We start from the raw sequence: 26,565 nt of genomic DNA, 5'->3' as shown, positions 1-26,565 counted from the left end.
ACATCCCACACTGCACACATCTTACTGGGGCAAGGGCAAGGATGGGGGCAGTGTTTGTGTGACTGTGTGTTTGTGTGCTGGAGAGTTCCTTGGAGGTCTGCTGGGTCAGTGTGCTGTGTGTCAAGGGGTTAACATATGAGGGTGGTGGTTGTGTCAGGGTGCTGTGTGACTGTCAGTGCGCAATTGTGTGTCAGTCAATTGTGTGTGTCAGGAAGATGGTGCTGTGTGTCAGCCTGCTACATTTGTCTCATTGGGTGACTGTGATTGTGCATCAGTGTGCTGTTGTGTGATGTCCTGGTGTGCTGTGTGTGATAGTGTGTCTGTGTGTTGTTTGTGTCACTGTGTTGTTTTGTGCAGTGTGGTGGTGTGCATGGGTGAGATGATGTGTGACCATGTGATTGTGTTTGTGTGACATGGGGTCTGTATATGTGTTGGAATGATGTGTGTTTGTAGAAATGTTTGTGAAAGTGCTGTGTCATTGTACCCTTGTGTTAGTGTGATTGTATGCATCAGTGTAACAGCGCTGTGGTGTAGTGTGCTGGGAACGTTGTGTCACTGTGATTGTATGTGCCATTGTGCTTTGCTGTGTGTCAAGGGGAAGATGCACATGCATGTCACTGTTATTGTGTGTGTCTGGACAGTGCTGTGTATAGTGGGATTGTGTGTGTAACACTGTCATTGTATCTGAAGTGTTGTGTGTCCGTGGAACTATGTGTTACTGAGAGTATGTGCATCCGTGCAATGCTGCGTGTCATTGTGTTTATGTGTGTCATTGTAGTTGGTGTCATTGTGGTTGTGTTGTCAGGGTGATGTTGTGTGTCTCCCTATACGGGACTGTATATGTTAATAAGATGGTGTGTCCCTGCAATGTTGTGTGCCACCATGACTGTGTCATTGCGATTGTGTGTCACTGGGATAAACTGGCTGTGGGATTATGAGGGTGTCACTTGTCCTCGTGTGTGTGTCCCTGATACTGTGTGCTCTAGGGACTCAGTCATGGAGACTGCGTGTGTCTGGGCGATGCGGTTGTGTATTGGGGTAAGGTGTGCCGCTGTGGTTGTGGGTCTGCGGCAGTGCTTGTGCGTCCTGGGACTGTGCTGACTGCGATTTGGTGTGCCCGTGCGATGCCGTGTGTCTCGGCGTGTTCCTGGTGTTGTGTACGTCTGCGTGCGTGTCACGGTGATGCTGCGTGTCACGGTGATGCTGCGCGTCCCGGAGACAGTGGATGTGTGCGAGCTACTGGGATTGTGTGGCCGCGTGCTTCGCTGGGTGTCGGGGGAAGGTGCGCGCGTCTCCGGGCCTCCTGCCCGAGAACAGCGGCGCTGCTTTCTGATTGGCTGCGGCCTCGCCAGTGAGAAGCTCGCGAATCCTGCGGTAACTTGGTAACTCGGTAACTCGGCCGCCGCCGCTGGGGGGCTGGGAGGGGTCCGGCCCGCCCCTGCAGGCGACCCTCTCCCCACTGGCTCGCCCCCAGTCTGCCGCTCTGTCCCCGGGACTCCATCCATCTCCCTCTCCCGGCTCTGTGCCTCGGCTTCCCGCCTCTCTGCCGCTCGCCAGGTCTCTGGGCGGCACCGTCTTTCCCACGTTTCACTCTCGCTACCTCTGTGGCCCTGCCGTCTCCTTCTCTGCCTCTGTCTCGCACACGCCGTCTCTGTCTCTTCCAGGGTCTCTCTCTGTCTCCCCATCTCTCTTCCTATCTCTGTCTCTCTCCATGTCGGTCCCTCCATCTGACTTTGCCGAGATGTCTTTCCTCTGTCTCTGTCTCCCCTTCTTCTGCCTCAGTCTCCCCAGCTTTGTCTCCCCTTCCCTTGTCTCTCCCACCTCTTGTCTCTGTCTCTCTCCCCTCCCTGCCTCCCTCCCACCATCCCCTTTCTCTCTCACTCCCACAGTCATGCTCAGAATTCACTTTTCATTCTGCGGAGACAGCCGGGGGACTATTCGCTACTTCATCCTCGCCCCTCCCCGCAGGCCTACGCTTCTGGCAGCAGGCCCCACGCAGGGCAGACTTCAGGAAGGACTTCCCGCCCTGGTTCAGCACCGGAGCTTTATCGCTCGGGCCAGGCGGAGGCCAGGCGGCCCCGTGGCTTCCGGAGGCGCCCGGGCGGGATGAGCTCACTGCTAGTTGGCTTGGATTTCATCAGCTTCCTCTGCTGGAGTTGCCCCCACTCCTTTTCCCGCGCGGGCCGCTCAGGCGAATCCTTCGGGCGCCTGCTGCCCTCGAGCGGCGAAATGGGGAAGCGCAGGTGCCGCGTAAAGGCCACCTTTGCCACTGACTGACCATGTCGCCAGTTTATGAATGCTGCAAATGTGAACCCATCTAATCCTCACAACGACCCCTTGGGGAAGAGACCATCTTAAATTCCAGTTACAACGGGTAAACTGAGGTCAGTGAACCGAGGTCGGCCGCCTAAGGTCACACAGCTGGTGAATGGAGCCCTTTGGGGACTTACACGAAGAGAGAAGGGAATGGGTATGACCACCAAGATGTCTGTGGTCATTTACTCTTACATTCATGCATTCAGGAGAGCTTTACCGAGGGCCTCCCCTGTGCCAGGCACTGTTGTAGGCTACTGGGGATACAACAGTGAACAGAACAGATAAAAATCCCTGTCCTCATGAGGCTAATACTCTGGTCTGGGGGAGACAGACAATAAAAAACATAAATAACAATGCAAAGTGAGTTTCGAAGCTGAAAAAGGAAGCAGGGGAAGAGGGCTCACGAGTGTTGAGCGTGGTCCTATTCACGAGGGTGACCAAGGAAGCGATAGTTCAGTAAAGGCTCGAAGGAGATGAGGAAGCAGGGAGTGCCCAGACCCGAAGGAAGGGCAGGTGCAAAGGTCCTGAGGCCAGAATGGGCATGTCCAGGATGGAGAGGAGCTCCTCTGCAGCTGGGAAGAGCTGGGAGTGAGTGAAGAAGGGAAGAGGGGTGGAAGGTGAGGTCCGAGAGGGGGTTAAATCTGGAGGAAGACTTTAGCTTTTACTCTGACAAGGTGAGAGCCACTGGAGGGTTCCGAGCAGAGGGAGGTGAGCTGATTTAGTTCTAACCGGCGCCCTCTGGTGGTCAAGTGGGAAACAGGCTGTGAGCAGAGCGCGGGGAGCCCAGCGAGGAGGCTACTGTCCTAACCCAGGCTGGGGTGGTGATAGTGCGGTCAGATGGAAGGCGGAGCCGATGGGATTGGCTGAGGCACTGGATGTGGATGTGAGGAAAAGAGAGAAGTTTGGGCTACTCTAGGTTTTGGCCTGAGCAGCTGGAAGGAGGAAGGGGCTGAGAGAAATAATAATCGTAAATAATGACATACCTACTGTGGGCACGACCTCGTTAGATCCTATGACTATCGTGAGAGGCAGGGATTGGAGGTGGGAGATGTGGGTAGGATTCTGGATTTATTCAGATTTAAAGATTTTGAAAGTGGAGTCTACATAATATGCTCAGTAGCTATTGGTGGTTTCATTTAAAATAAAAACTTAAAATACTGTTTAAATGTTAGTACAGGGGCGCCTGGGTGGCTCAGTCGGTGAAGCGTCTACCTTTGGCTCAGGTCACGATCCCAGGGTCCTGGGATCCAGCCCCCCCGCATCAGGCTCCCTGCCCAGTGGGGAGCCTGCTTCTCCTCTCCCTCTGCCGCTCCCCCTGCTTGTGCTCTCTCCCTGTCAAATAAACAAATAATCTTTAAATGTTAGTACAGACTCTCAGGGTTGGGGATAGAGCAGTAGGCAAGCCAGATTGGACCTTAAAGCAATCATGATAAAACAAATACTCATTCAGTCACTCGAGGGCCCTCTAAGCTTTGAGTGTTGTGCTACCTCCTCCAGGCAGGACCCGCTGATTGCCTCCTTGCCTCTCCCCAGCCTCATAGGAGATCATCTTGTCTGTACCTCAGCCTGAGGTGTTTGCGTCAGAGAATGTGCTGCTCTTTGCTTCCTATTGCGCCTGGCTGGGTCTACCTGAGTCTCCCTTTCCGCCTTGCGGCTGGTGAATGGAGCCACCATATTTCTTTCCTCCAGCTGAGATGCCCATATTCATCTGGCTTGCCCCCACATTTCACTCTGGTCTCTGCTCAGACGTCACCTCCTCAGAGAAGCCTTCTGGAACCATCTCTGCCCCCTCATCCCCCTCATCCAGCCTTATTTTGCTTCACAGCACTCCTATTAACATATTCATTTATTTACCTAGTATGGTCTGTCTCCTCTTGGGGACATGTCGCTCCACAGCGACAGGGACATGCCTCCAGCACAGCTGTACGTTCTAATCTCCATTTCACAGATCGAAAAACTAGAACAAGGCCGGGAACAGAGAGGGTTTTCATGGTTCAGGGACCGTTTGTCAAGTGAATGCTTGTCCCGCGTGTAAAGCGGCAAGGAGTGCGCCACACCGCCTCCTGGTGGCCGAGTGGGAAACTCGCACCGCGAAAGTTGGCCTGCTTGAACGTCTCATTTCCTACCAGATCTTCATGTAGTCTGACGCACTGACGCTAGAACTTAACCCCATTTCACATACATACACAAAGTATTTTTTAAGATGTCTTTTTGAACTTCCGCATTTTATTTTAAAAGTTCTTTATTTTTTTAAAAGATTTTATTTATTTATTTGACAGAGAGGGCACAAGCAGGTGGAGCCGCAGGGAGAGGGAGAAGCAGGCTCCCCGCTGAGCAGAGAGCAGGATGCGGGGCTGGATCCCAGGACCCTGAGATCATGACCTGAGCCAAAGGCAAGTGCTTCACCGACTGAGCCACCCAGGCGCCCCTCAAAGTTCTTTAAAACATTGTTGAAAGGAAGGCACAACTTACACACTTTGGTAAAACCCACAAATCCCAGGTATAAAACTCCATGTCATCAGCACCCCAGGGGAAGAAATAAAACATAACAAGCCCCCCCCCCGACCTCTCCGGTGCCCCTTCTAGTCCCTCTCCCCCTGCACCATCATTATCCTCAGTTCTAACAGCAGAGGCGAGTTTTGCCTGTTCTAGAACTTTCTATCAATAGAATCACACAGTGTGTGCTTCTTTGTGTCTGGCTTTGTCACTCGGCATAATGTTTGTGAGATTCAGCCACACGGTTGCGCGTAGGTGGAGAAGGCCCATTGTCACCGCTGTACTGCCTGCCCCTGTGTCAAAGGACCACAGCGAGACTATCCATTGCACCACTGATGGGCATTCTTGGTCGCTTCCGATTTGGAGCCGTATCAGTTTGCTTAGGGAGGCCACCACCAAGTAGCCCAGGCTGGATGGCATGAAGCAACAAAAACTTTCTCTTCTCATAATCCTGGAGGCAAGAAGTCCTACCTCAAGGCGTGGGCAGGGTTGGTGTCCTGTGGCCTCTCTCCCCGGCTTGTAGACGTCTGTTTTCTCCCCGTGTCCTCATTCGAGCCTTCCTCTGTGCGTGTATGCTAATCTCCTCTTCTTACAAGGACACCAGTCACAGGAGATGAGGGCCCACCCTAATGACCTCATTTTCACTGAATTACCTCTGTAAAAGGCCTATGTCCAAATTAGGTCACCCTGAGGCCCTGGGGATGGGGTTTGGGACTTGGACACATGAATGGGAAGGGGACACAAATCAGCCCATCAGAGAGGCAGTTATGTTAAAGCTGCTATGAACATTCTTTTTTTTTTTTTAAGATCTTATTTATTTATTTGACAGAGAAAGAGCACAAGCAGGGGGAGCAGCAGGCAGAAGGAGAGGGAGAAGCAGACTGCCGATGAGGGAGCCCGATGCAGGACTCAATCCTGGGATTCTGGGATCATGACCCGAGCCGAAGGCTGACGCTTCACCCACTGAGCCACCCAGGCGTCCCGCTGCTGTGGACACTCCTGTACTTGACATGGCGTTTGGTGAACGTGTGCACACATTTCTGTTGGGTCAATCCCTCCGAGAGCATTTGCTGGCTCATAGGGTACGTGTTGGCATTGAACTGTAGCCGAATTGGCCAAGCGGTTCTGCACTGGGCTGGGGTATTTTGTGTCCTCTCCAGCAAGGGGCGAGAGTCCCTGCTGCCGCACATCCTCACCAGCCCTTGACCTTGACCTTGTCAGGCCTTTGCATTTGAGACATTCTTTCATCGGTAGACACCAGGCGTTATTTGCGTGGTTTCAATATATCCTGAATTTTCCAGGGATTCCACTGCTTCCGTCGAGTGGAAACTGTGCTTCGTTGCGTTCAGAAATCAACCAAGGGTGATGCACCGTTTTGGATCATCAGGTCACCCCTGCAACCCCACTCCTGCTGTCTCATCGCAGCGTCTATTCGGGAGTCCACGTAAAGACAGGCGCATAAGAAGGGGCCACACACGCGCATGCGTGCGCGCTCAGCCCGTTTACAAAATCTCAACTACAACAAAAGGGTGTTGTTCAGTTAGCAAGCATTCCAACTCTCTTACGCTCAAACACATTCACTTTATTATTTTTTTTAAAGATTTTATTTATTTATTCGACAGAGAGATAGAGACAGCCAGCGAGAGAGGGAGCACAAGCAGGGGGAGTGGGAGAGGAAGAAGCGGGCTCACAGCAGAGGAGCCTGATGTGGGGCTCGATCCCACAACGCCGGGATCACGCCCTGAGCCGAAGGCAAATGCTTAACCGCTGTGCCACCCAGGCGCCCCATCAAACACGTTCACTTTAAGAGCTGAAAGCATTTGGCTACCTCTTGACGATTTCCAGTGTCATCGTACGAATGCATTTTCACACGTGTTGCTTTATTATAAATTTCTTCCCTTCGATTTCTGTAATTTCTCCCTTGTGGTAAATTTAGGTTATTATACTAAAAATGGTGTATGCAGGGGTGCCTGGTTGGCTCAGTCAGAAGAGCACGAGACTCTTGGTCTTGGAGACATGAGTTTGAGCCCTACGTTGGGGATAGAGTTTACTTAAAAAAAAAAAAATGATTGGGACAACTGGGCCGCACCTAGCTACCCGCTCAATGGGGAGTCTGCTTCTCCTCCCTCTGCCCTTCTCTCCTGCTTGTGTTCTCGCTCTCAAATGGATGAATAAAATCTTAAAAAAAAAATAAAAGATGTACGTAGGTAGGACATACTGTCTAGGCATTTCATTTAGGGATAGTGGAAGGGGTATTTTGCAAGGAGTTTATGTCATAATGTGTGTTTGGGATACGATGGGGTTGGGTCCTGCTGGTCTAATGGGCTGGGGACACCGAAGGTTTGGGAGAACCAGGTTGCTTTAGTGATTCCATATGTATGGAGAACTACGTGGCCTTGTGGTGGACAGTGCTGGGGACCTAGTGGTGACAGTGACAACCTCAGCCCTGCACCTACAGGTCTCGAGTCCAGCGAGGGACACAGACCTGACCCTGGGCAGTGAGGACCTGAGTGGGCAGGACTGTGATGTGAGAATCCAGGGGGAATGGGGGTGACAGCCCAGAGTGGCACCTGACCTAGGTGGGGGTCAAGGAGGGTTTCCTGGAGGAAGTGGCATCCGTGCTGAGCCTGGAGGAAAAGGTGTTCTAAGCAGGAGGAATAGCTTGTGCCACATCCCAGACACGCGAGACAGTGAGTTGGTGTCACGGAACCAAAAACATTCTTCAGCGGGGCTGGAGCAACATTTCCTAAGGTTGGCCTCACTGGGTCCTGGGCAGTGTCTTTGGGTGTGAAGGGCTCCATGGAGGGCTGGGCCACGTGAAGGCTCGCAAGACCCTGGGACTGGGTTCCAATCCTGGCCCAGCCACCACTGTCGTGGGTCGAATTGTGGGTCCCAAGATACCTTCACTGGGAACATGGGAGCATGACCTTCTCTGGAATAAGGGTCTTTGCGGGTGCACTTCTATCAAGGATCTTGAGATGTGATCATCCGGGAGCAGGGGAGGCCCTACACCCCATGACAGGTGTCTCTGGAAGAGACAGAAAAGGAGAAGACACAGAGCCACGTGTCTTCTCAGAGAGGAAGGCCACGTGAAGACCCAGGCAGACATCGGAGTGATGTGTGTACCAGCCAAGGAATGCGGAGAACTGCTGACTGCCACCAGAAGCGAGGACTGAGGCCTGGGACAGATCCTCCCTCGGAGGCTCCGGAAGGGGCAACTCGGCCCGCACTTTGATTTCAGACTTGTGGCCTCTGGAGCTGTGACAGAATACACTTCTGCTATTTTTTTAAAAGATTTTATTGGTTGATTGATTTGTTTATTTATTTATTTATTTATTTATTTATTTATTTAAGAGAGAGAGAGAGCACGCATGCGTGAGTGGGGGAAGAAGCAGAGGGGGAGGGAGAGAGAATCTCCAAGCAGACTCCCTGCTGAGCGTGGAGCCCCATGAGGGGCTCGATCCCAGGACCCTGAGATCACGACCTGAGCCGAGACCAAGAGTCGGATGTTTAACCGACTGCACCCTCCCAGACACCCCACTCGTGCTGGTATAAGTCACACAGTGTGTGGTCGTTTGTTACGGCGGGCCCTGGAGTGGCTGTGACCCATTGTGCAGGAGAGCCTCAGCCTGTTTTCCTTTCTGTAAAATGGGCATAAACAAGACCTGTTAGACCTGTGACGCCAATGAAAAGAGAGCAGCCCTTTAACCGATAAGTCAGCAAACATCTGTGACTGTGACCTGTCGCCAGAGGCCATGGGCTGGCGTTATTTGGCCAGGGCTGTTTCAGGTGATAATAAGAGTAACAGTTAAGGGGTGCCTGGGTGGCTCCGTGGGTTAAGTGACTGACTCTTGGTTTCGGCTCAGGTCATGATCTTGGGGTCATGATATCGTACCCCGAGTTGGGCTCCACGCTGGGGGCAGGGTCTGCTTGGAGTTTCTTTCTCCCTCTTCCCCTCCTTCCCCCCTGCCCTATGCTCTCTCTGTCTGTCTCGAAGTAAATAAATCTTTAAAAAATAAACGAGTAACAGTTAAGCGCACCTGCTGTGTGTGAGACATGGTTTTAAGAGTCTCTTGCTGCCGTCTAAACAACACACATTTATTCTCTTACAGCTCTGGGGGTCCGAGATGCAGAAGCAATCTCCCTGGGTCCAAATCAAGGTGTCAGCATGGCCACACTCCCTGGGGAGGCTTTAGGGGAGAATCTGTCTCCTGACCTTTTGAAACTTTTCCCAGCTGTACTGTTTGCATTCCTCGGCTTGTGGGTCCTTCCTCCACCGTCAGTAGCAGCCACATAACACGTTACCTTGTGTTCTGTGTCAAATCTCCCTCTGCTTTCCTCTTATTAGGACCCTTGGGATTAGAGTGGGCCCCTCCAAATGGTCCAGGATCATCGCCCCATCTCAAGATTCTTTTTTTTTTTTTTAAGTAGGCTCCATGCCCAGCGTGGAGCCCAGTACAGGACTCGAACTCACAACCCTGAGATCAAGACCTGGACTGAGGGGGCGCCTGGGTGGCTCAGTGGGTTAGGCGTCCAACTTGATTTTGGCTCAGGTCACGATCTCAGGGTTTTGAGGTCAAGCCCCAAGACGGTCTCCATGCTGAGTGTTGAGCCGGCTTGGGATTCTCTCTCCTTCTCCCTCTGCCCCTTCCTGCTCTCTCTCTCTCTCTCAAAAATAAATAAAAGATAAACTTAAGAAAAAAGACCTGAGCTGAGACCAAACATCAGACACCCAACTGACTGGGCCACCCAGGCGCACCCCTCCCAATGTCGAGATTTTTTTTTTTTTTAAAGATTTTATTTATTTATTTGACAGAGATAGAGACAGCCAGTGAGAGAGGGAACACAAGCAGGGGGAGTGGGAGAGGAAGAGGCAGGCTCATAGCGGAGGAGCCTGATGTGGGGCTCGATCCCATAACGCCAGGATCACGCCCTGAGCCGAAGGCAGACGCTTAACCGCTGTGACACCCAGGCGCCCCCAGTGTCGAGATTCTTAAGCTCCTCTGCAAAGTCCCTCCTGCCCATGTGAATTAACATTCACAGCTTCCGGAGACCAGGTTGTGGACATCTTTGGGAGCCGGTACTCAGCTCACCACACCTTCCAGTCGGGGGAGGCACTATTATTGTCATTTTACAGATGAGGACACTAAAGCTCAGAGAAGTTAAGTAACTTCCCCAGGGTCCCACCGCCCAGGTGGCAGATCTGGGATCTGAAGTCGGCAGCCTGGCCCCAGAGACCATGCTCTTACCTGCCCTCCACATGGCATCCCTGTGGTCAGGTGGCCCCAGGTTCAAATTCCAGGTTGGCTGCTGGGTAGCTGGGTGACTGAGGGCCAGCGCCGTCGGCTCTCTGGGCCTGTGTCTTCATCTCTAAAACGATAGTGAGACTGCTTACCTCCTTGGTGGGCTGGGAGGGTAAGGAAATCAGAACTGTCTGGTGCTTGGGTCGGTGTCTTGTCTCCAGCAAGCTGCCTGGTTGGGTTATTTTTATTATTATTTTTTTTTAAGAGGAAGGGAGAGAGAGAGAGGGAGGCAGGGAGAGGGGCAGAGAGAGAAACTTAAGCAGACTCTACACAGAACATGGAGCCTGATGTGGGGCTTGATCCCTGCACAGTACATGACCCTGAGATCACGGCCTGAGCCAAAATAGAGTCCGATGTTTAACTGGCTGAACCACCCAGGCGCCCCCCCCCCTTAACATTACAACACAGATGCAAGTAAAGACAGAACCTTATTGTACTTTTCAGCATCCCTCTTTCTCTCCACCCCCACAAGCAATGGATATATGCATATATATGTGGGTGAAAATGTCACGTTTTAGCCAGGGAGAAGTGACTCAGACTACACCACCCTTGGGCCATCGGATTGGCAAAGATCGCAAGTGATAAAACACAGTGTCAGCGAGGCTGTGGGGAAACATGCACTCTGGCCTCGCTTGGGCAAGTGGAAGTGGGCACAGCTTGGCTGAGCCGCGAGCATCAGAGGTGGATTTTCTGTGAGGCAGATGGAGCGCAAGCCTCCTGATGCCTTGTCCAGCAGAGCCGGTGCTCTGTCCAACACCCTGGGAGGGGCTCTTGCTTTATACTTTTTTTTTTAAAGATTTTATTTATTTATTCGACAGAGATAGAGAGCCAGTGAGAGAGGGAACACAAGCAGGGGGAGTGGGAGAGGAAGAAGCAGGCTCCTAGTGGAGGAGCCTGATGTGGGGCCCTAAACTACCTGCATCCGCTGTGGTTTATTTTTGCTGAAAAGTCATAATGTGAATTAACTTTTGATCCAGGAATTTGTCTTCCTAGAAGCCATAATAATGGCCTCCATGTATTGAGAACTTAACGATATTTCAGGTCTCTCGCCAAGCATGTTCTGTAATTCATTAATCCATTGAATTCCACACCACAGACCCAGGAGGGTGGTGTTATGATATCTCCTTCACAGATGAAGCTGAAGTCGGAGAGGTTCCATACGTTGCTCAAGATCACATGGTTGGTAAGTGACAGAGCCGAGATTCAAGCCCAGGCTTTCTGGCTTCAGAGTCTGTGGTTTTTTGTTTTTTTTATTTTTTATTTTTTAAAGATTTTATTTATTTATTTGACAGAGATAGAGACAGCCAGCGAGAGAGGGAACACAAGCAGGGGGAGTGGGAGAGGAAGAAGCAGGCTCATAGCGGAGGAGCCCGATGTGGGGCTCGATCCTGGATCGCTGGGATCATGCCCTGAGCTGAAGGCAGACGCTTAACGACTGCGCCACCCAGGCGCCCCCAGAGTCTGTGGTCTTAATCATGATATTATGAGTCCTTTTTGAGCAAGGTTACGGGTCATGTACTTACAAAGATGTGTGCCTAGAGAAGTTCAATGCAGCATTGTTGGCCATCTTCCCAATTTGGAAACAACTCAAAATGTCCATGAGACCAGGTGGGGTGAATTATGGCCCATCTCTAGGATGGAATATCACACAGCAGTTTTAAAGGTTGTCAACCACCCATTGTTAAAATAAAGATGTATGATCTCAGTGTAGTATATATGCTCTTTGTTTCATAAGAAGGGAAAAAATAGTAGTAATAAAGATTGACCCATTCGTAAACACTTTTTTTTTTTTTGACAGCTTACTATGTATGAAGCCCTGTTGGAGGCACTAGGGATGTAGCAAGTTCTAAAAAGAGACGATACTGGGGAGGAGACAGACAGAGAACAAGAGAAGTAAGACATTGGGTAGTTCAGAGGGTGAACAGTAAAATGGAAAAATAGAGTGGGAGGAAGAAAAGGGATGGGAAGTTTTGCAATTTTCAAACCGGCGGCTTCAAGGCAGGCCCCTAAGAGGAGCTAACATCTGAATAAAGAACTGAAGCAGTATATAGTGAACTTGGCAGGTATTTGGGGAGTTACAAGAAATTCAGTTGTATATGTAGAAAAGGTCATTGAAAGGCTATTAACAATAACCTAATAAGGGACGAGGGACTACCAGGTACTTCTACTCTTCCCGTTTTAAATCACAAGATAAAATTACCAGCAACCTCAGGGAATTTGGTCTGCCTAATTATAATTGTCAATGCTTTTTATCAATTTTAAGGATAGGTTCATTACATCAAATTTTTGGTTAATGCATGTAACCCCCTGGCCTCTGTAACAAAATCCAGCTGATCCCTCTCAGAGCTTCTTCCTGTTCCTGGAATGCACAAAACTCACTCACCACAGGGCCTTTGCACAGGCTGTGTGTTCTCTGCCTGGACAGCCACTGCCTCTTACCCGCAGGCCCCTCTGTAAGGTATCTCCCACATTTCTGTTTCTGTCATTTCACATTTACTTATGCCTTCCCTCACCAGGGAAAGGCTGGGGTCTGCCTTGTTCATCACCTTGACTCCCCTCCTCTCTATGCATCCCACCTCCCCCAGCCTGGCACTCAATGCAGATTTAGAGAATGAAGGAAAATTCTATCGGTTGAAAAATTTAAGCTTCTACAACTAACTCTAAGGTTTCACTGGCAGGAGGGTGAGGGGTTTCCCACCCACCCCCAGCACAAGCCTGGCAGGTCAGTCGGCCAGGAGTCATTGCCCCGTGCCTGGTACCTATTTATTGGAACCAGGAAAGAGGAAGCAGGTAAAGGCCAGAGAGAGGATGATGTGTCCTTTCCCTGGAAGGAGGTAATCTAGGCCAAACGAAGTTAAGCAAGCTTCCAGAACACCCTTGCGGACCACCTAGACACACTCCCGCCCGCACCCTCGGGGGCGCGGCGCCTTTAAGGCTCCCGGAAACAGGCCGGCAGGACCGGAAGTGACCCTCTTTAGTTCCCCTCTTCACGTGGTGCGGGAGGGAAGTGACGCGCGCGCGGCCCGGGAGCTGCGGACGCGGAGGCCGACGGAGCCGGAGTCGCGGACGCCGCGGGGTCTCCGGGACAGGTGACCGGGGGAGGGGGCCGGGAGCGCGCCCGGAGAGGGCGGGGCCTGGCGCCCCACGTGGGGGGAGCGGGAGCGGGCGGGGCAGCGAGGAGCCCGCGGGGGCGGGATCAGAGTACTCTGCGGGGGGCGGGGACAGGACGCCCACATGGGAAGCTAGGGGGGCGCTACTGGGGCGTGACGGCGGCGGGTGGGCAGGACCCGGGCGGGCCTGGCTGTGGGCGGGGCCGGGGCGTGGGTGGAGCAGATGTTGTGGGTGGCAGGGGGCGGGACCAGGGTACTGGCGGGGAATGCTGGGGGTGGAGCCGGAAAGTTTTGCCGGAGCCCCGGGCGAGGTCAGAGCGTCGGCGCGGAAGCTGGCGCCGGAGCCAGAACCTCGGCGGCTGGGGGCGGGGCCATAGTTTGACGCGATGAGGCGGGGCTGGGAAGCAGGGGGCGTGACCGGGAGGTTGGCTGGGCAAATCGGAGGCGGGGCCGGTGTAATAACGCCAGAATAGGGGGCGGGTTCAGGCTGTTGCCTGGGGACCCAGGGGGCGGGCCGGGGGGGGATTGGCTGGGAAAGTCAACCGCGGGGTCAGATTAACGACGCGCGTGTGGGCGGGGTCAGAGGTCTAGCGGGAAAGGCGGGGCGAGAAAGTTGGTCCTGGCGTGGGGCGGGGCTGTGGCCTTCCGGACCAGGTGGAGGCTGGAGCTTTTTCCTGCAAAGGTGCGCGCGGGCCGGGAAGTTTTGTCCGCGCCGGGGCGGGTAGAGCAGTCCTTGGGGAGGTTGAGCCAGGCCCGGGAAGCCTCGCCAGTGGGCACCGGGCCTGTTTTCGGAATCTTTGAGGGGCTGTTGGGGAAGCAGCGGTACCTCTCTCGGGATGTTGGAGGCGGGTCTAGGACATCCCAGAGGGAGGCGTGGGTTTAAAGTGTTCTCCCAGGGTCGGGGCAACCTGTAGGCACAGGGTTCGAGCTTGTTTTTGTGTGGGGTTATTTTGAACCGTTCCTGGGAAAAAGGTGTATTTAGAGTGTTCACGGGAATGGAGTGGCACCAGGGTGAGACAGAAAGGTGGGCCTAGAATCTTGTACAGATTGGGGGCGAGAAGATGTATCTAAAGCTTTCTGGAAATGGAGGCCTGGGTTAAAATTCCCAGCACTGGGGTGTGGAGGCTGGACTAGAATCTTCCTTTGGAAGGGAGCAGTGTTGGATGTTTCCTTAAGCTGTAAGGTGGGACCAGAACTTTCCCAAGGTGGGTGCAACTCTAGTATTTTTAAGTAGGGAGTGGGTGGGCACAAATATTTGGGAGGTGGTGGGGTTTAAATTTTCCCAAGTAAGGGTTGGGCTAACACAAGAAGAGGGAGTGGGAGTGAGGGCTAGAATTCTCTTGGGGGTGCAAGTGGTGTGGTGTTTATGTGCATGTGTGTTTGAGAGGAGTCCCCAGTGTGGGTGAGATGGAAGCAGACTGGGGAGGCATTGGCCTTAGTCCTTCTTTTCTCTCTACCCTTAGGAACCCCCAGTGCTGTGTCCAGATTGTACAGGGGAGGTTTGCTGGGACACTGGCCCCAGCTTGCCAGTGGAATGGTGAGATGGAAAGTGGGGTCTCTGGAATCTGAGTTTTGGGTCAGAGGGCTTGGGAAGAGGGGACCCAAGACTCAGACCCTGGGTCGACTGGCACTGGGGTGGTTATAGGTTTTCTTTTTTACTGTCTCTCAACTGTTTCCTTCTTCAGTCAGCCACACTGGATCTGAAATCGAAGGAGGAGAAGGATGCTGAGTTGGACAAGAGGATCGAGGCCCTTCGGCGAAAGAATGAGGCCCTCATCCGGCGCTACCAGGTGCCCTAGCCCCGCCCTGGGAGACCCCATCCCCTCTCCTCCCCGCAGTGAGTTTCCCTCACCTCTCCCTTCCTTCAAACCTTTTCATGGCTCCCCATCACTCTCAGGATAAAAGCCAAAGGCCTTAGCCTGCCATTCCTTCCTTCATTCCATCATTCCATCATTCATACATGAATACCCACCAGGGTCTTTACTGCCAGGCTCTAGGCTGAGTGTTGCTGGGGATATAGCTCTGACTGAGACAGCCCTGAGGTCATTCCAGACTTCACAGTCCAGACTTCACAGTCCAGACTTCACAGTTCAGTGGGAGCAGAGACCGTTCTTCAGGCAGTGATGGGTGTGGGGGGCCCAGAGGGGGCTCTTCACCCAGTCTGGGGGATATTAGACAGGGCTTCCTGGAGGAGGAGATTTGAGACCTGAAGGGTGAGTTAGCCAGCTATAAAGAAGAGCCGAACGTGTTTCAAGCAGAGGTAACGGTTTGTGCAAAAACTCGGAGCTTAAAGTTGGAAGGTTGGTGGAGGGATATTGACTCTGGCAGGCAGGCTGAGAGTGTGGACTTTCTCTGGAGGGCACTGGGGACCCTGGAGGGCTTTGAGCAGGATTGGGATCAGGCCAGAACCGTGTTTCAGGAAGAGTCCCCTGGCTGCTCTGTGGTGTCGGGTGGGAGGAGGTGATGGGTGGGAGGAGGTGATGCCGGAGCCCAGAGACCAAGGAGGAAGGAGAGGCGGTGCCTGGCCCCGGACACGGCTCTTGGGAGGGCTCAGTGACAGGTGGTGGTGGAGGTGGGGAGGAGGAGGGAGGGGCCAGGATGTGGCCCAGGTCCTTGCCAAAAGTGCCAGAGTATTTGGCAGGGCTGTTCCTGAGAAGTGACCTGGGAAGAAGAGTGGGTTTCATTTATTCATATTTCATGCATTCATTCATTACTTTAAAAAAAAAAAAGTTTCTGTTGTGTGTTTCAGATTGTTCTAGGTTTGGGGTATACATCAGTGAACAAAATAGCCAGATTCCCTTGTCTTCAGGCAGCTTCTGTTGCAAGGGGGAAGGCAGACAATAGGCAAAATACATATAATGCCAGGTACTGAACAGGGGAAGGGCCAAGAGAATGGCAGGGGAGGTGGTTTCTGTAAGCTGGACAGGGAAGGCCTCTCCGAGAAGGGGACATTTCAGGAGCAGAAACCTGAAGGAGGTGAAGGACTGAAGGCTCTTTGGGGGAAGAGTGTTCCCAGCAGAGGGGACAGTAGGTGCAAAGGCCCTGGGGCAGGTCCGAGCCTGGTATGTTCCAGGAACAGTGAGAAAAGCAGAGTGAGTGATGGGGGGGAAGAAGGGGAGAGGGTGAGGGCTGAGGTCAGAGTAGTCATGAGGCCAGACCCTGTAGGGCCCCATAGGCTGTGGGGAAGCCTTTGGCTCCTGCTCAGAGATGGGTACCACGGGACGCTTCTGAGCAGGGGAATTGTGTGGTGCGGTGAGGGGGGAGATGCTGAAGTGACCAGCTTTCTTGCCTGGAGCTCAGGAGAGAGGCCTAGGTGGGGGCTAATCTTGGGGGAAGTTCAAGGGGCTGTGGGAATCCATCTGGTGCCAGAAGCCCTGATGCTCTCCTCCTGCTGATGTTTGCTCCTAGGAGATTGAGGAGGACCGGAAAAAAGCCGAACTCGAGGGAGTAGCCGTGACAGCTCCCCGGAAGGGCCGCTTGGTGGAGAAGGAGAATGTGGCAGTTGAGGCGGTGAGCTCCACACTGGGGTGGGGGGGGACTCATGAGGACATGGAGGGGGTGAGAGTTGAGACCTGGGGCCTGTGAGCCCTCCCATGCCAGCTGCCCCAGCCCCGTGGGCAGCCTCAGATCTCACAGCTGCCCTCTGGGCTTCGGTGTCCCAGTCTCCTCATCCCAGTGACTGTACTTTTCCTCCCTTCCCTCCTCCAGGAGAAGAACTTGGGTCCCTCTAGGAGGTCGCCTGGGACCCCGCGACCCCCAGGGGCCAGCAAGGGAGGCCGGACGCCCCCCCAGCAAGGAGGCCGGGCAGGCATGGGCCAGGTGGCGCGCAGCTGGGAGGACAGTTCTGGGGAGCAGCCTCGAGGAGGAGCTGGGGGCCGCGGCCGGAGGGGCCGGGGCAGGGGGTCCCCTCATCTCTCGGGAGCTGGAGATGCCTCAGCTGCCGACCGGAAGTCTAAGGTAGAAGCCCGGGGCGGGCTGTTTCTCAGTCTCTCCCATCGAGTTTTTCAGTGCCTCCGTCTGCTTTTTCTCTCATTCCTCCCTCCCTCTCTCCCCCTGACCAGTGCTTCGTGCACTCTCCCTGTCTTTTTATCTCCCGTTTCACTCTCTGTCTGCTGCATGCTCCCCGCCCCCAGCCTTCTCTTGCCCTGCCCCTTTGCTCTCTCCTTCTGGTGCAGTGTTTCTGTCCGGTACGTCTACGCATGCGCACTCTCTTTTTTGCTCTGTCTTAACTCTGTCTCGAAGCCTGGATGTGTTCGTGGGGAGCAGCGATGTTCTCACCGTAACTGCTCTCCCACCCTGATGCGCAGGTCAGCGGGCTGGGAGGCTGGCTCGCAGAGTGGCTCAGGGCCCACCATGGACTTGGGGTCGACTTGGTTTGATTAGTTCCCTGTCCTTGGTCAGCTCACTTCCCCCTGGGAGCTTCTGGGTTCTCAGGGGAATAATAATCAGGTTTCAAGGGTATTGGGAGCGTTCTGGGACGTCAGGCTCATCCTCATCCTCAGATGGAAACGCTTGGAGAACGTTACTCACGGATGTTTATGGTTTGTACACGTTAAGCTGCCGTCCCCGAAAGACCTCAAAATACCGTGGCTTAACCCAAGTGGAAGTTGAATATTTCTGTCCTGTGTGCTGAGCCCTGGGGATGAAAGTGTCCTCTCCAGCAACTTGGCCGTGTGCTCATCTAAAATTCTGTTGCCACGGAAGAAGGGGAGAACGGATTGTGGGGGGGGGGGAGTCACCTCGCCATCTGCCAAGTTATTACTGCTATTCCTGGCATCATTTCTGTGGCAGCCACGGCGTGTCGGGGTCCCCAGCTCCTCTTCCAGGTTCAGTACTCCCCTAGAAAGATTGACGGCTGAGATTTATTACAGTGCGAAACCGAGGGGAGAAGGCACAGGGGATGACGTCTGGAGGGGATCAGGTGTGGGTTCCCGAGTGTTCTCTTTGGTGTAGCCATACCTCACGGTGCCCTTAATTCCTCTGGCGTTGAATCGTGACGGCACCTGTGAAGGGCTGTCTACCCGGGACTCCCTGGAGACCATCAGCCTGGGGTTTTTATTGGGTGCGCTGCGCGTAGGTCCCCTCTGCCTCGTACAAACCCAGATTCCAGACCCCAGAAGGAAAGCAGGTGCTCAGCTGTACCATCCCGTTTGCACAGACAGCCGAGGCACCTTGAGCCCCCTTTATAGCTAACCGTTGCCCAGGAACATGCTGGGAGCTGAATTCCCAGATGCCAGCCGAGAGCCGGCCTTGCAAGCAGGCCTGTCTATGGAGGGTCTCAGGCCTGCTGTGGTCATTCTTCTGCGCAGATGCTAACACACGCCCAGGTCATGCAGTTCTTCCTGACCCCTGGCGTCTCTGTCTCTGTGTTCTACCTGCCACCAGGAGTGGGAGGAGCGGCGGCGGCAGAACATCGAGAAGATGAACGAGGAGATGGAGAAGATTGCAGAGTATGAGCGCAATCAGCGGGTCAGTGCCGTGGGTATGCCATGGCGGGGCGGAGCAGCCTGGGCCCTGGTGAGCCCTCCAACCCCCGCCCCCCGCAACTCCCTGTGCCCGCAGGAAGGTGTGCTGGAGCCCAACCCGGTGCGGAACTTCCTGGACGACCCCCGGCGACGCAGTGGGCCCCTCGAGGAGCCTGAGCGGGACCGCCGGGAAGGCAGCCGCCGGCACGGGCGCAACTGGGGGGGGCCCGACTTCGAGCGGGTGCGCTGTGGCCTGGAGCAGGAGCGGCAGGTGGGTGCCTGCGGCTGGGACACCAGTCTGCAGCCGGTCTGTCCTTCCTGCGGCATATGTTGATCGGGGGTGTGCCCGAGCGCCAGGCCCAGTAGGGGCCAAGACAGCAGGGAGGGGCAGCCTCCCCGCCCCGTCTTTCAGCCCTAAGCTGATGGTCTGTTCTTGTGCGGGCACCATGGGGCTTTCCTCTTAGAGCTTTATGGCACCTTTTGGACGATGTCCTCTCTTGCTCCCGTCAGTGATGTTTACTGGGGTAAACATTTTGGGTGCTGGATGCGGGCTCAGGTGCTACGGCTGAGTCTTGGTTTTTTTGTTTGTTTTTGTTTTTTTTTTAAGATTTTATTTATTTGACGGGTGTCTGTCTTCAGCTCAGGTCATGATCCCAGGGTCCTGGGATCGAGCCCTACATCGGGCTCCCTGCTTAGCAGGAAGCCTGCTTTTCCCTCTCCCACTCCCCCTGCTTGTGTTCCCTCTCGTGCTGTGTTTCTCTCTGTCAAATACATAAACTAAATCTTAAAAAAAAAAAGATTTATTTGAGAGAGAGAGCACGAGCGGGGAGGGGGTAGAGGGAGAGTGGGAAGCAGACTCCCCGCTGAGCAGGGAGCCCTACGAGGGACTCGATCCCGTGACCCTGAGAATATGACCCGAGCCAAAAGCAGGCGCTTAACGACTGAGCCACCCAGGCGCCCACTGGGACTGAGTCTTAAGGCCAAGCCCCTGCCCTGATGAAATTGATTCGGGGGGGGGGGCACTGTATAAACGAACATACAATAGGGTGTCAGGGAGTGCCAGACGTTGTGAAGAAAGATCCAGCAGGGAGAGAGGATAGAGTGGGATGCTACTTCAGAGAGACATCTGGGATGGTCTCTCTGTGGAGGTGCCACGTGAGCAGACCTGGTTCCAGCCTCCACCCTGTCACCTCCCCCTGTGACCTTGAGCACGGCCCTACTTCAGAGCAGTGGGCATGGGGGAGAGGCTGGTGTGGGCCGGCTTGGGGAACGGGGCCCTGACTGCCTGTCTGTGGGTGGGCAGGGCCGCCGGGCCGGCCTGGGTGGCGCGGCTGACATGACGCTGTCCATGACGGGCCGGGAGCGGTCAGAGTATCTGCGCTGGAAGCAGGAGAGGGAGAAGATTGACCAGGAGCGGCTGCAGAGACACCGCAAGCCCACTGGCCAGTGGCGGCGGGAGTGGGATGCTGAGAAGACCGAGGGGATGTGAGTGTCCCCTCTGCTCGCCCCGTTTGGCTCCTCGACCTTGACCCTGACTTACTCCTTTGTCTCTCTGTGGTGTCCCACCGTGTGTATCCGTTAGCAGTCGCTGTGCTGTGTAAACCACGACCAACTCCGGTGTATAAAACCATTTCTTTTCTTTCTTTCTTTTTTCCTTTTAAAAACCATTTCTTTCTCATGTGTTCACAGGCAGCCGGGTTTGGCTGATCCAGGCTGGGCTTTAAGCTGTGGGTCCAGCTGGGCTTGGCTCCCCAGTGCAGGCTGAGCTCAGTTCTGCTCCCTGTGGGTTCATTCTGGGGTTCAGGCGGGAACCGCTCTCCAGAGAAGGTGCCGGTCATGGCATTGGCAGATGTGCAGGAGGGAGGTGGACACACTTCCCATTCTGTTAGTGACAGACCCAGCTGCTCTCGTCGGTGGTAGTGCAGTAGCGCCCCGGCAAAGGGCACGGATGGAAGTTCTGAACAAGGAAGGCATGAGGAAGGGCTAACAGTGATTAGACCTTGAAATCGCACCCCTGCCCCCAACCCAAACTGCTTATCCGGGTGGAACTTTGACCCTTATCTGACCGGGTCCCCTTTCGGATCCCAGGAAACATCCAGTTAGTCCAACTTAAAGCGAAGCTTTAACCTGTGTCATTGACAGGAAGGCCAACTTTCGTACCAAAAAGCCAGCCGATAGCAATCTTAAGATCTGCAGCTGTAGTTTATTTATTTTATTTTTTTAGAGCGTGAGAGTGGGAGCTGGGGGAGGGGCAGAGGGAGAGAGAGAGAGAGAAATCCTCAGACTGTCTGTGGAGTGCAGAGCCCCACACGGGGCTCAATCCCACGACCCCAAGTTCATGACTGGAGCCGAGATCAAGAGTCAGACGCCCAACCGACTGAGCCACCCGGGCGCCCCTACTGTTGTCATTTTTATGGCGTCCCGTACCCTTTGCTGCTTTGGAAGTTTTCACGCCGGTCACGTTTATCGTTGGCGCTGGCTGGAGAGGGAGGCTGTTGTCTGTGTGCCCAGTGGTCAGAGCATTCGTTTGTGGATTGTGAGCCAAGGTTGTGCAAGAGTGAGGAATACCTTGCACAGATACTGTAGCTGATCTGAGGCTTTCAGGGAGACGTTCTCAGGGTTAAGAGTGAGAGTAAGTCATGGTTTATCCTCTTGTGTCCCAAAGGCAGCCTGCAGCAAGTCTCATTAATGCACGCGTGCTTTGATTTTGTCAGCAAATGTTTCTTTTTTTAAAAGAGATTTTATTTATTTGACAGAGAGCGCACAAGCCGGGGGAGGGGCAGAGGGAGAGGGAGAAGCAGGCTCTCCGCCAAGCAGGATGCCCCATGAGGGACTCGATCCCAGGATCCTGGGATTACGACCTGAGCTGAAGGCAGCTGCTTAACCGACTGAGCCAGTCGGCAGATATTTATTGAGTCCCTCCTCTGGGTCATGAAAGGTGATGGGGATACAGTAGTGAACAAAACACTTCTGCCTTCTGGGAACCTGGAGTCTAGTTGGAAAGGTGGGCACTAGATCCAGTGGCAGGTCACGAAGACCAGCGAACAAGAGCACAGAGAGGGATGAAGGCTCTTGTTTTGGACTTTGGTGATATGTATATAATAATATGTGATTACTTCAGACAAGTGTTTCGGAGGGTCTCAGCTGAGTCCTGGAGAGAGGTGAGGGTGCAGGCCACTGAAAGGTCTGGGGAAGTGTCCCAGGAAAAGCAGGTGCAAAGGCCCTGAGGCAGGAGCTCTGTGTGGTAGGAGACACTGCTTAGCTGGGGAGATGGAAGACAGTGATAGGAATTGAGTCCAGACTGGAAACTGGGGGTCATGTGCTTTTTAAATTTTTGTTTGCGGTGGTCAAATACCGAGCTTTTTCTCTCTGTATTTGTCACTACAATGTCAAGTTTGCTTCTTGTCCATCACCTGATCCTGTCTGCTTTCTAATCAGTAACCCCCTCTGGTTGACCATCTCTCCTTCTATGATCTTGATTTCTGACCCTGGCCCCCATCTCTCTCCCTACCCTTCTTGCTCCCGCTGTTCCCCCAGCTGTGTTCTCACCCCCTCTCTTTTTTCCCCAGGTTCAAGGATGGCCCAGCTGCTGCCCTTGAGCCATCCCACCGCTATGGTGAGTAGTTGTCCTCAGGTGGGGTGGGGCAGCTGGCAGGGCCAGGCATGGGGGTGACTTTGTGCCATGTCCCCCATCCCCGATTCTTCCTGGGTTCTGTTGCAGATGACCAGGCCTGGACTCGGCCCCCCAAGCCCCCCACTTTCAGGGAGTTCCTGTCCCAGCACAAAGCTGAGGTCAGCCGCAGGAGGAGGAAGAGTAGCCGACCCCAGACCAAGGCAGCCCCTCGTGCTTACAGGTGGGGACACCCCTTCCCTCGGCCTGTGAACACCCCACGCCCGCAGCAGGGCTGTTTGGCTCTCTCCTCAGTTGTTCTGACTCCTGTATGTGGGGGCAGGTCTGTGCTGTCTCGTCTCTGTCTGTTCTTGGCTACTTGTCTCTCTCTGGGTCAGGCTTTTGCTTTTCGGGAGTTGGGGCCTAGCTCTCTGCTTTACCTCCATCTCTCCCTTTGTCTCCTTTCACTCATTTTCTCTTCTGCAACCTGGTGCCCTTCTGTTTGTCCCTGACAGCTGGGGACACACGCCCACCATTTCTTCCTCAGTGCTCCAACATTCAGGCTCCTCACCTGGAAACCGACAGCCCCCTCATGCCCTGAGTTGAATTTTGTAGTTCTTCTCTGGGGAGGACCTGGAGGTGGGAAGCCCTTTCTTCCCAGGCACCCAGGCCTCACCCCTTTTCTCTGTCCCCTCCAGTGACCATGATGACCGCTGGGAGACGAAGGAGGCAGTGTCCCCAGCACCTGAGGCCCCACAGCCCACTCCACCTGAGGAGACTCCCACGCAGGTAAGGCGGGCTGTCATCTCTGGGCAGGGGGCGTGGGGGTGCTCAGGTCCCACCCCTTCTCCCCGACCTGCCTTGTGTTCCCCACAGCCGCTCGAGACCCCAGCTCCTCCTGCCCACCGGCCCCCTGAGGATGAGGGGGAGGAGGACGAGGGGGAGGAGGACGAGGGGGAGGATGAGGAGTGGGAAGACGTGAGTGAGGAAGAGGAGATTGAGGAGGAAGAAGAGGCTGATGAGGAGGAAGAAGAACCAGCCCAAGACCATCAACCCCAAGAGGCTGAGCCCACCGGAAGCCCTACCAGAAGCCGCACCGGAAGTCCCACCGGTGAGCAGGCTGACAAAGGGCAGTCCAGGCCAGAGGAGCCCCCGCCACTGCCCCAGGCCCCTGCCACGCCTTCTAGCCCCTTTTCACCCCCTGGGGACCACCAGCCCGTGTCTGACTGGGGTGAAGAGATGGAGCTGAATTCTCCCCGGGATGCCCACCCGGCCAATGCCCTGTCTGCGGGTGAGGCCTGGCCTTTCGGAAATGCATGAAGCTGGCTGCTTGTGTGTGTGTGCTCGAGGGCTGCACTCGCAGGGGGAACGTCAGGGGCTGGGCCCTGGGACCCTGTGTGCCCCACCGCCCTGGTGGCTAGGGAGGACAGTCCATGCCTATCTCTGAAATGCCCCCCCCCCCGCTCTGGGCCACAGAGCCCCCTCCCCAATAAAGAGTTCACATCCTCAAATGATATTCCCCAAGTGTGTCCTTGAACACCCCTCACTCCCCCAGGGCCTTCTGTCAGGGTGAGGGGAAATTTGGAGGGGTAGGGGCTTGACTGGGCCTCCCCCTTCCCCAGGAGGTGACCAGCCAGCCCCTGCCTCCCTGGAGAGTGGGCCCAGCCTCCCAGGAACCCAGAAAGCTGAAGAGGAAGGGTCTGAGGCAGCTCCAGGTGGGGGAGTGGATGGGGGCCGAGATGGCCTTCTTCCTTCCTCTTTTTCTCCCTCCGGGGCTGAGGGGAGGGTTTGGGGAGAGTAGGATAGAGTGGAGCTGGGTACGTGGGGTAGCGGCGGACCTGGGGATGAGGCAACAGTGCTAGGATATTGTGAGACTGGAGGCGAGGTCGAGGGGGTGGAGCTAAGTAGAGAATCTCTGGGGCGCTAGGGTGAGGAGGGGTGAGGAGGTGGAGCCAGGGCGGGGTTGGGATTTGGAGGTGGACCCCAGGGGTGTGAGGAAGTAATCTAAGAGTAATGGGGTGGGGCTACGTTCAAGGGGCAGGGCTGAAGGCAGGACTAGGAGTTTAAATAGGTCAAGTAAGAATGGGAGAGGGGTAGAATCATGGATGTAGCTGTGGGCAGGATTGGAGTTTTGAGGTCTAACCAAGTAGGGTAAATTAGAATAGAAATGCAGATTCCATTAGAACGGCCCAACCCCGTCTCCACCTCCATCACCGCAAGCCAGGTTGCCAACCAGGGACCTTCCCAGGAGCGGGGTTAGAGTCTGGGGCAGAGCCAAGGAAGATCTGGTCAGCACTCTGGTGGGCAAGGGCAGAGAGGGACAGGTTCAGTAGGGCGAGCGTGATGCAATTAGTTTATGCCCGTGGGAGCGTGCGGGGTCGGCTGGGGTGCGAGAGGACAGAGTTTAGGGTGACCATAATCTCGCTATCCCAGATGATTTTTCTCGATCGTAAACAGGGTTCTGTTGGGGTGCATGCAGCTTGTGGGTCCCCTGTGAAGATTAAAGGAGTCTGAGGCCCATAGGCCACTTAGCGCAGGGCGACTGCAGCCGGACTCAGTTGGGATCAGAGACGGAACTGGACGGGGGGTGTCCGGGTGGAGGGTGGGGGGAACCGTCCCCTCCGCTGACTGCCCCTTCTCTCCCCAGAGGCGGGCACCGAGGGCCAGGAGACCGCGGAGATCACCGACTTCCAGAGGGTGCGTTTCTGCAAGGTGGTGGCGGCCGCTCCGCCACCGGGGGCCGCCCGCTGACTGCGCCCGCCGACTGTGGCCTCCGCGCTCTGCACTAACCTCCCGCCGCCTTGCTCCTCTGTCCTCTGCTTCCGTCACACTCCCGCCAGGAGAGGGTTAAATGTAAGGGGGGCGGAGCCAGGGACAGTGAACTGGGTGGGGCCAGGGCAATAGTCCAGCCTCACGAATCGGGGGCGCCGTGGCACCGGGAGGGCTGAGACGCCCCCGAGTTACCCACCTAATGGAAGCCATGGGGGGCTAGGTGCCAGTCCCCAGGCCTAGATTGCCGCCTCCTGGAGTTTACATCTGGGGCCTGGCCGATAGCGGTGACTCTTCCACAGGACTCGGAATTACTCGGCCACCAGCCCCGTCTCTTATTAAACGCAGTGCTTCCGCTAACCTTTGAACTGTGTTTCTGGCAGGGCAGGCTGGGTTGCTGTGCTTGGCGGGCTTTTCCGTGGCGGAAGAGGCGGGAGGAAGGGGTCTTCCTTCCTCCACTACCCTGATACGTCTTCCCTCCCCCCCACCCCGCAGGCCTCCCCGAATTCCTGAAGACGCTGCTGGGAGGGCACTGAAGCTTCCCCGCCTTGATGGGGTGGGGGCGGCAGGAGGGGGTTAGTCTGGATTCCCAGGCTGCGCTCTCTGCTCCCCGGAGACCGCTCTGGATCCCATGGCTTTAGGGAGAGGGAGAAATTGAGGGTGGTGGGGAGGAGTTGGGGAAGGGGCGTGATTGGGTTGTGGGGCAGAGCTGGAGCTTCGGGGTGTGTTTAGACCTCAGGACACTAAGTACTAAGAAGGTCCCGTCGGGGGAGTGGTTAGGATGCCTGGGCGGGGCCAGAATTCTGGTGGATGGAGTTAGAACATAGGACGCCCGTAGATGTGGGATGGGTCCGCGAGAGCCGGTTTAGATGGGAGTTCCTAATGCGGGTGTGGGGTTCAGCCCTCGGTCGAGGGCGTGTTCAGTACGGTGCTAGAACCAGTGGAGTGAGGCGGAGGAAAGGGGTGGAGTCTGGACTAAAGAGCGTGAATCCAGGGAGGAAAGAGGGTGCTTTCGAATGCTAGAGTCGAGTCTGATTCAGAGAAAGGCAAGTTAGAAGCGGAGCGGGCCTGCGGCTAAGGGGGGGGTGCTTTGTAAGGCCTGAACCTCGCAAGGTCGTGGGGCTCGGAGGCGGGGCTAGATGCCAGAGAGAAGTCTGAGCCCCGAAAAGGGACGAGGTTAGGGCAGGGGGAGGAGGCCAGAAAGGGGAGGGTGGGGCCAGGCGCTTGGCGGGCTCGCAGGTAAGAGGTGTGGGCATCACACCGAAGCCTGACGGTAGTCGAAAGAGCAGAGAGCTGTCTTCGCAGGCCTGGGGCGGGGTCAGAGCTAAGTAAGGGGTGGGTTCGGAACACTAGTTAAGCCTTAGCTTGTAATGGTTGGCTGGAGAACGGCGAGGGGGCGGTCCCAGAGCGGGGAGGAGACCCGCCCTCCCGGGGGCGTGACCATGCTGGCGGGGGCGGGGTTGGACGAGGTAGATTTAGAACGCGGAGGCGGTCCT

At 55.1% G+C, this 26,565-nt stretch overlaps 1 protein-coding gene and 2 long non-coding RNA genes across 5 annotated transcripts; all 3 read left to right on the top strand.

Annotated features, from left to right (window-relative positions):
* Window positions 1-837: 837 nt before the first annotated feature.
* On the top strand, window positions 838-8,073 carry LOC117795280. Its single transcript, XR_004619211.1, has 4 exons — window positions 838-1,382; window positions 1,890-2,384; window positions 5,642-5,894; window positions 6,114-8,073. It is a non-coding gene; the product is annotated as an uncharacterized LOC117795280 (long non-coding RNA).
* Window positions 8,074-13,103: 5,030 nt separating this feature from the next.
* CCDC9 (coiled-coil domain containing 9) lies at window positions 13,104-23,823 on the top strand. 3 transcript variants are annotated; one of them, XM_034638144.1, is made up of 13 exons: window positions 13,791-13,907; window positions 14,376-14,430; window positions 14,689-14,762; window positions 14,911-15,015; window positions 16,634-16,735; window positions 16,934-17,182; window positions 18,611-18,694; window positions 18,788-18,961; window positions 19,994-20,175; window positions 22,260-22,306; window positions 22,412-22,544; window positions 22,999-23,089; window positions 23,177-23,823. In XM_034638144.1, exons 3-13 carry the CDS (start codon window positions 14,760-14,762, stop codon window positions 23,618-23,620), a joined length of 1,614 nt encoding a protein of 537 aa, XP_034494035.1. In that variant the 5' UTR covers window positions 13,791-13,907; window positions 14,376-14,430; window positions 14,689-14,759; the 3' UTR covers window positions 23,621-23,823. The 3 variants fall into 3 exon arrangements, with proteins under 3 accessions (XP_034494034.1, XP_034494035.1, XP_011227962.2); XM_034638143.1 differs by lacking the exons at window positions 13,791-13,907; window positions 14,376-14,430 and adding an exon at window positions 13,104-13,204; XM_011229660.3 differs by lacking the exon at window positions 14,376-14,430 and having other exon boundaries at window positions 13,834-13,907.
* Window positions 23,824-24,021: 198 nt separating this feature from the next.
* On the top strand, window positions 24,022-26,559 carry LOC117795141. The gene is made up of 3 exons (XR_004618967.1): window positions 24,022-24,588; window positions 24,948-24,997; window positions 25,565-26,559. It is a non-coding gene; the product is annotated as an uncharacterized LOC117795141 (long non-coding RNA).
* Window positions 26,560-26,565: the final 6 nt, after the last annotated feature.

Source organism: Ailuropoda melanoleuca, chromosome 12 (assembly GCF_002007445.2).
Source record: "Ailuropoda melanoleuca isolate Jingjing chromosome 12, ASM200744v2, whole genome shotgun sequence".
NCBI lineage: Eukaryota > Metazoa > Chordata > Mammalia > Carnivora > Ursidae > Ailuropoda > Ailuropoda melanoleuca.
This window is presented reverse-complemented; position numbering and strand designations above follow the sequence as displayed.

Bases quoted from the DNA above. Each gene is read 5' to 3' on its own strand.
- CCDC9 (XM_034638143.1), top strand. The intron at 22,545-22,998 runs GTGGGGACACCC...TGTCCCCTCCAG, and splicing joins GCAGCCCCTCGTGCTTACAG to TGACCATGATGACCGCTGGG. The intron at 23,090-23,176 runs GTAAGGCGGGCT...TGTTCCCCACAG, and splicing joins CTGAGGAGACTCCCACGCAG to CCGCTCGAGACCCCAGCTCC.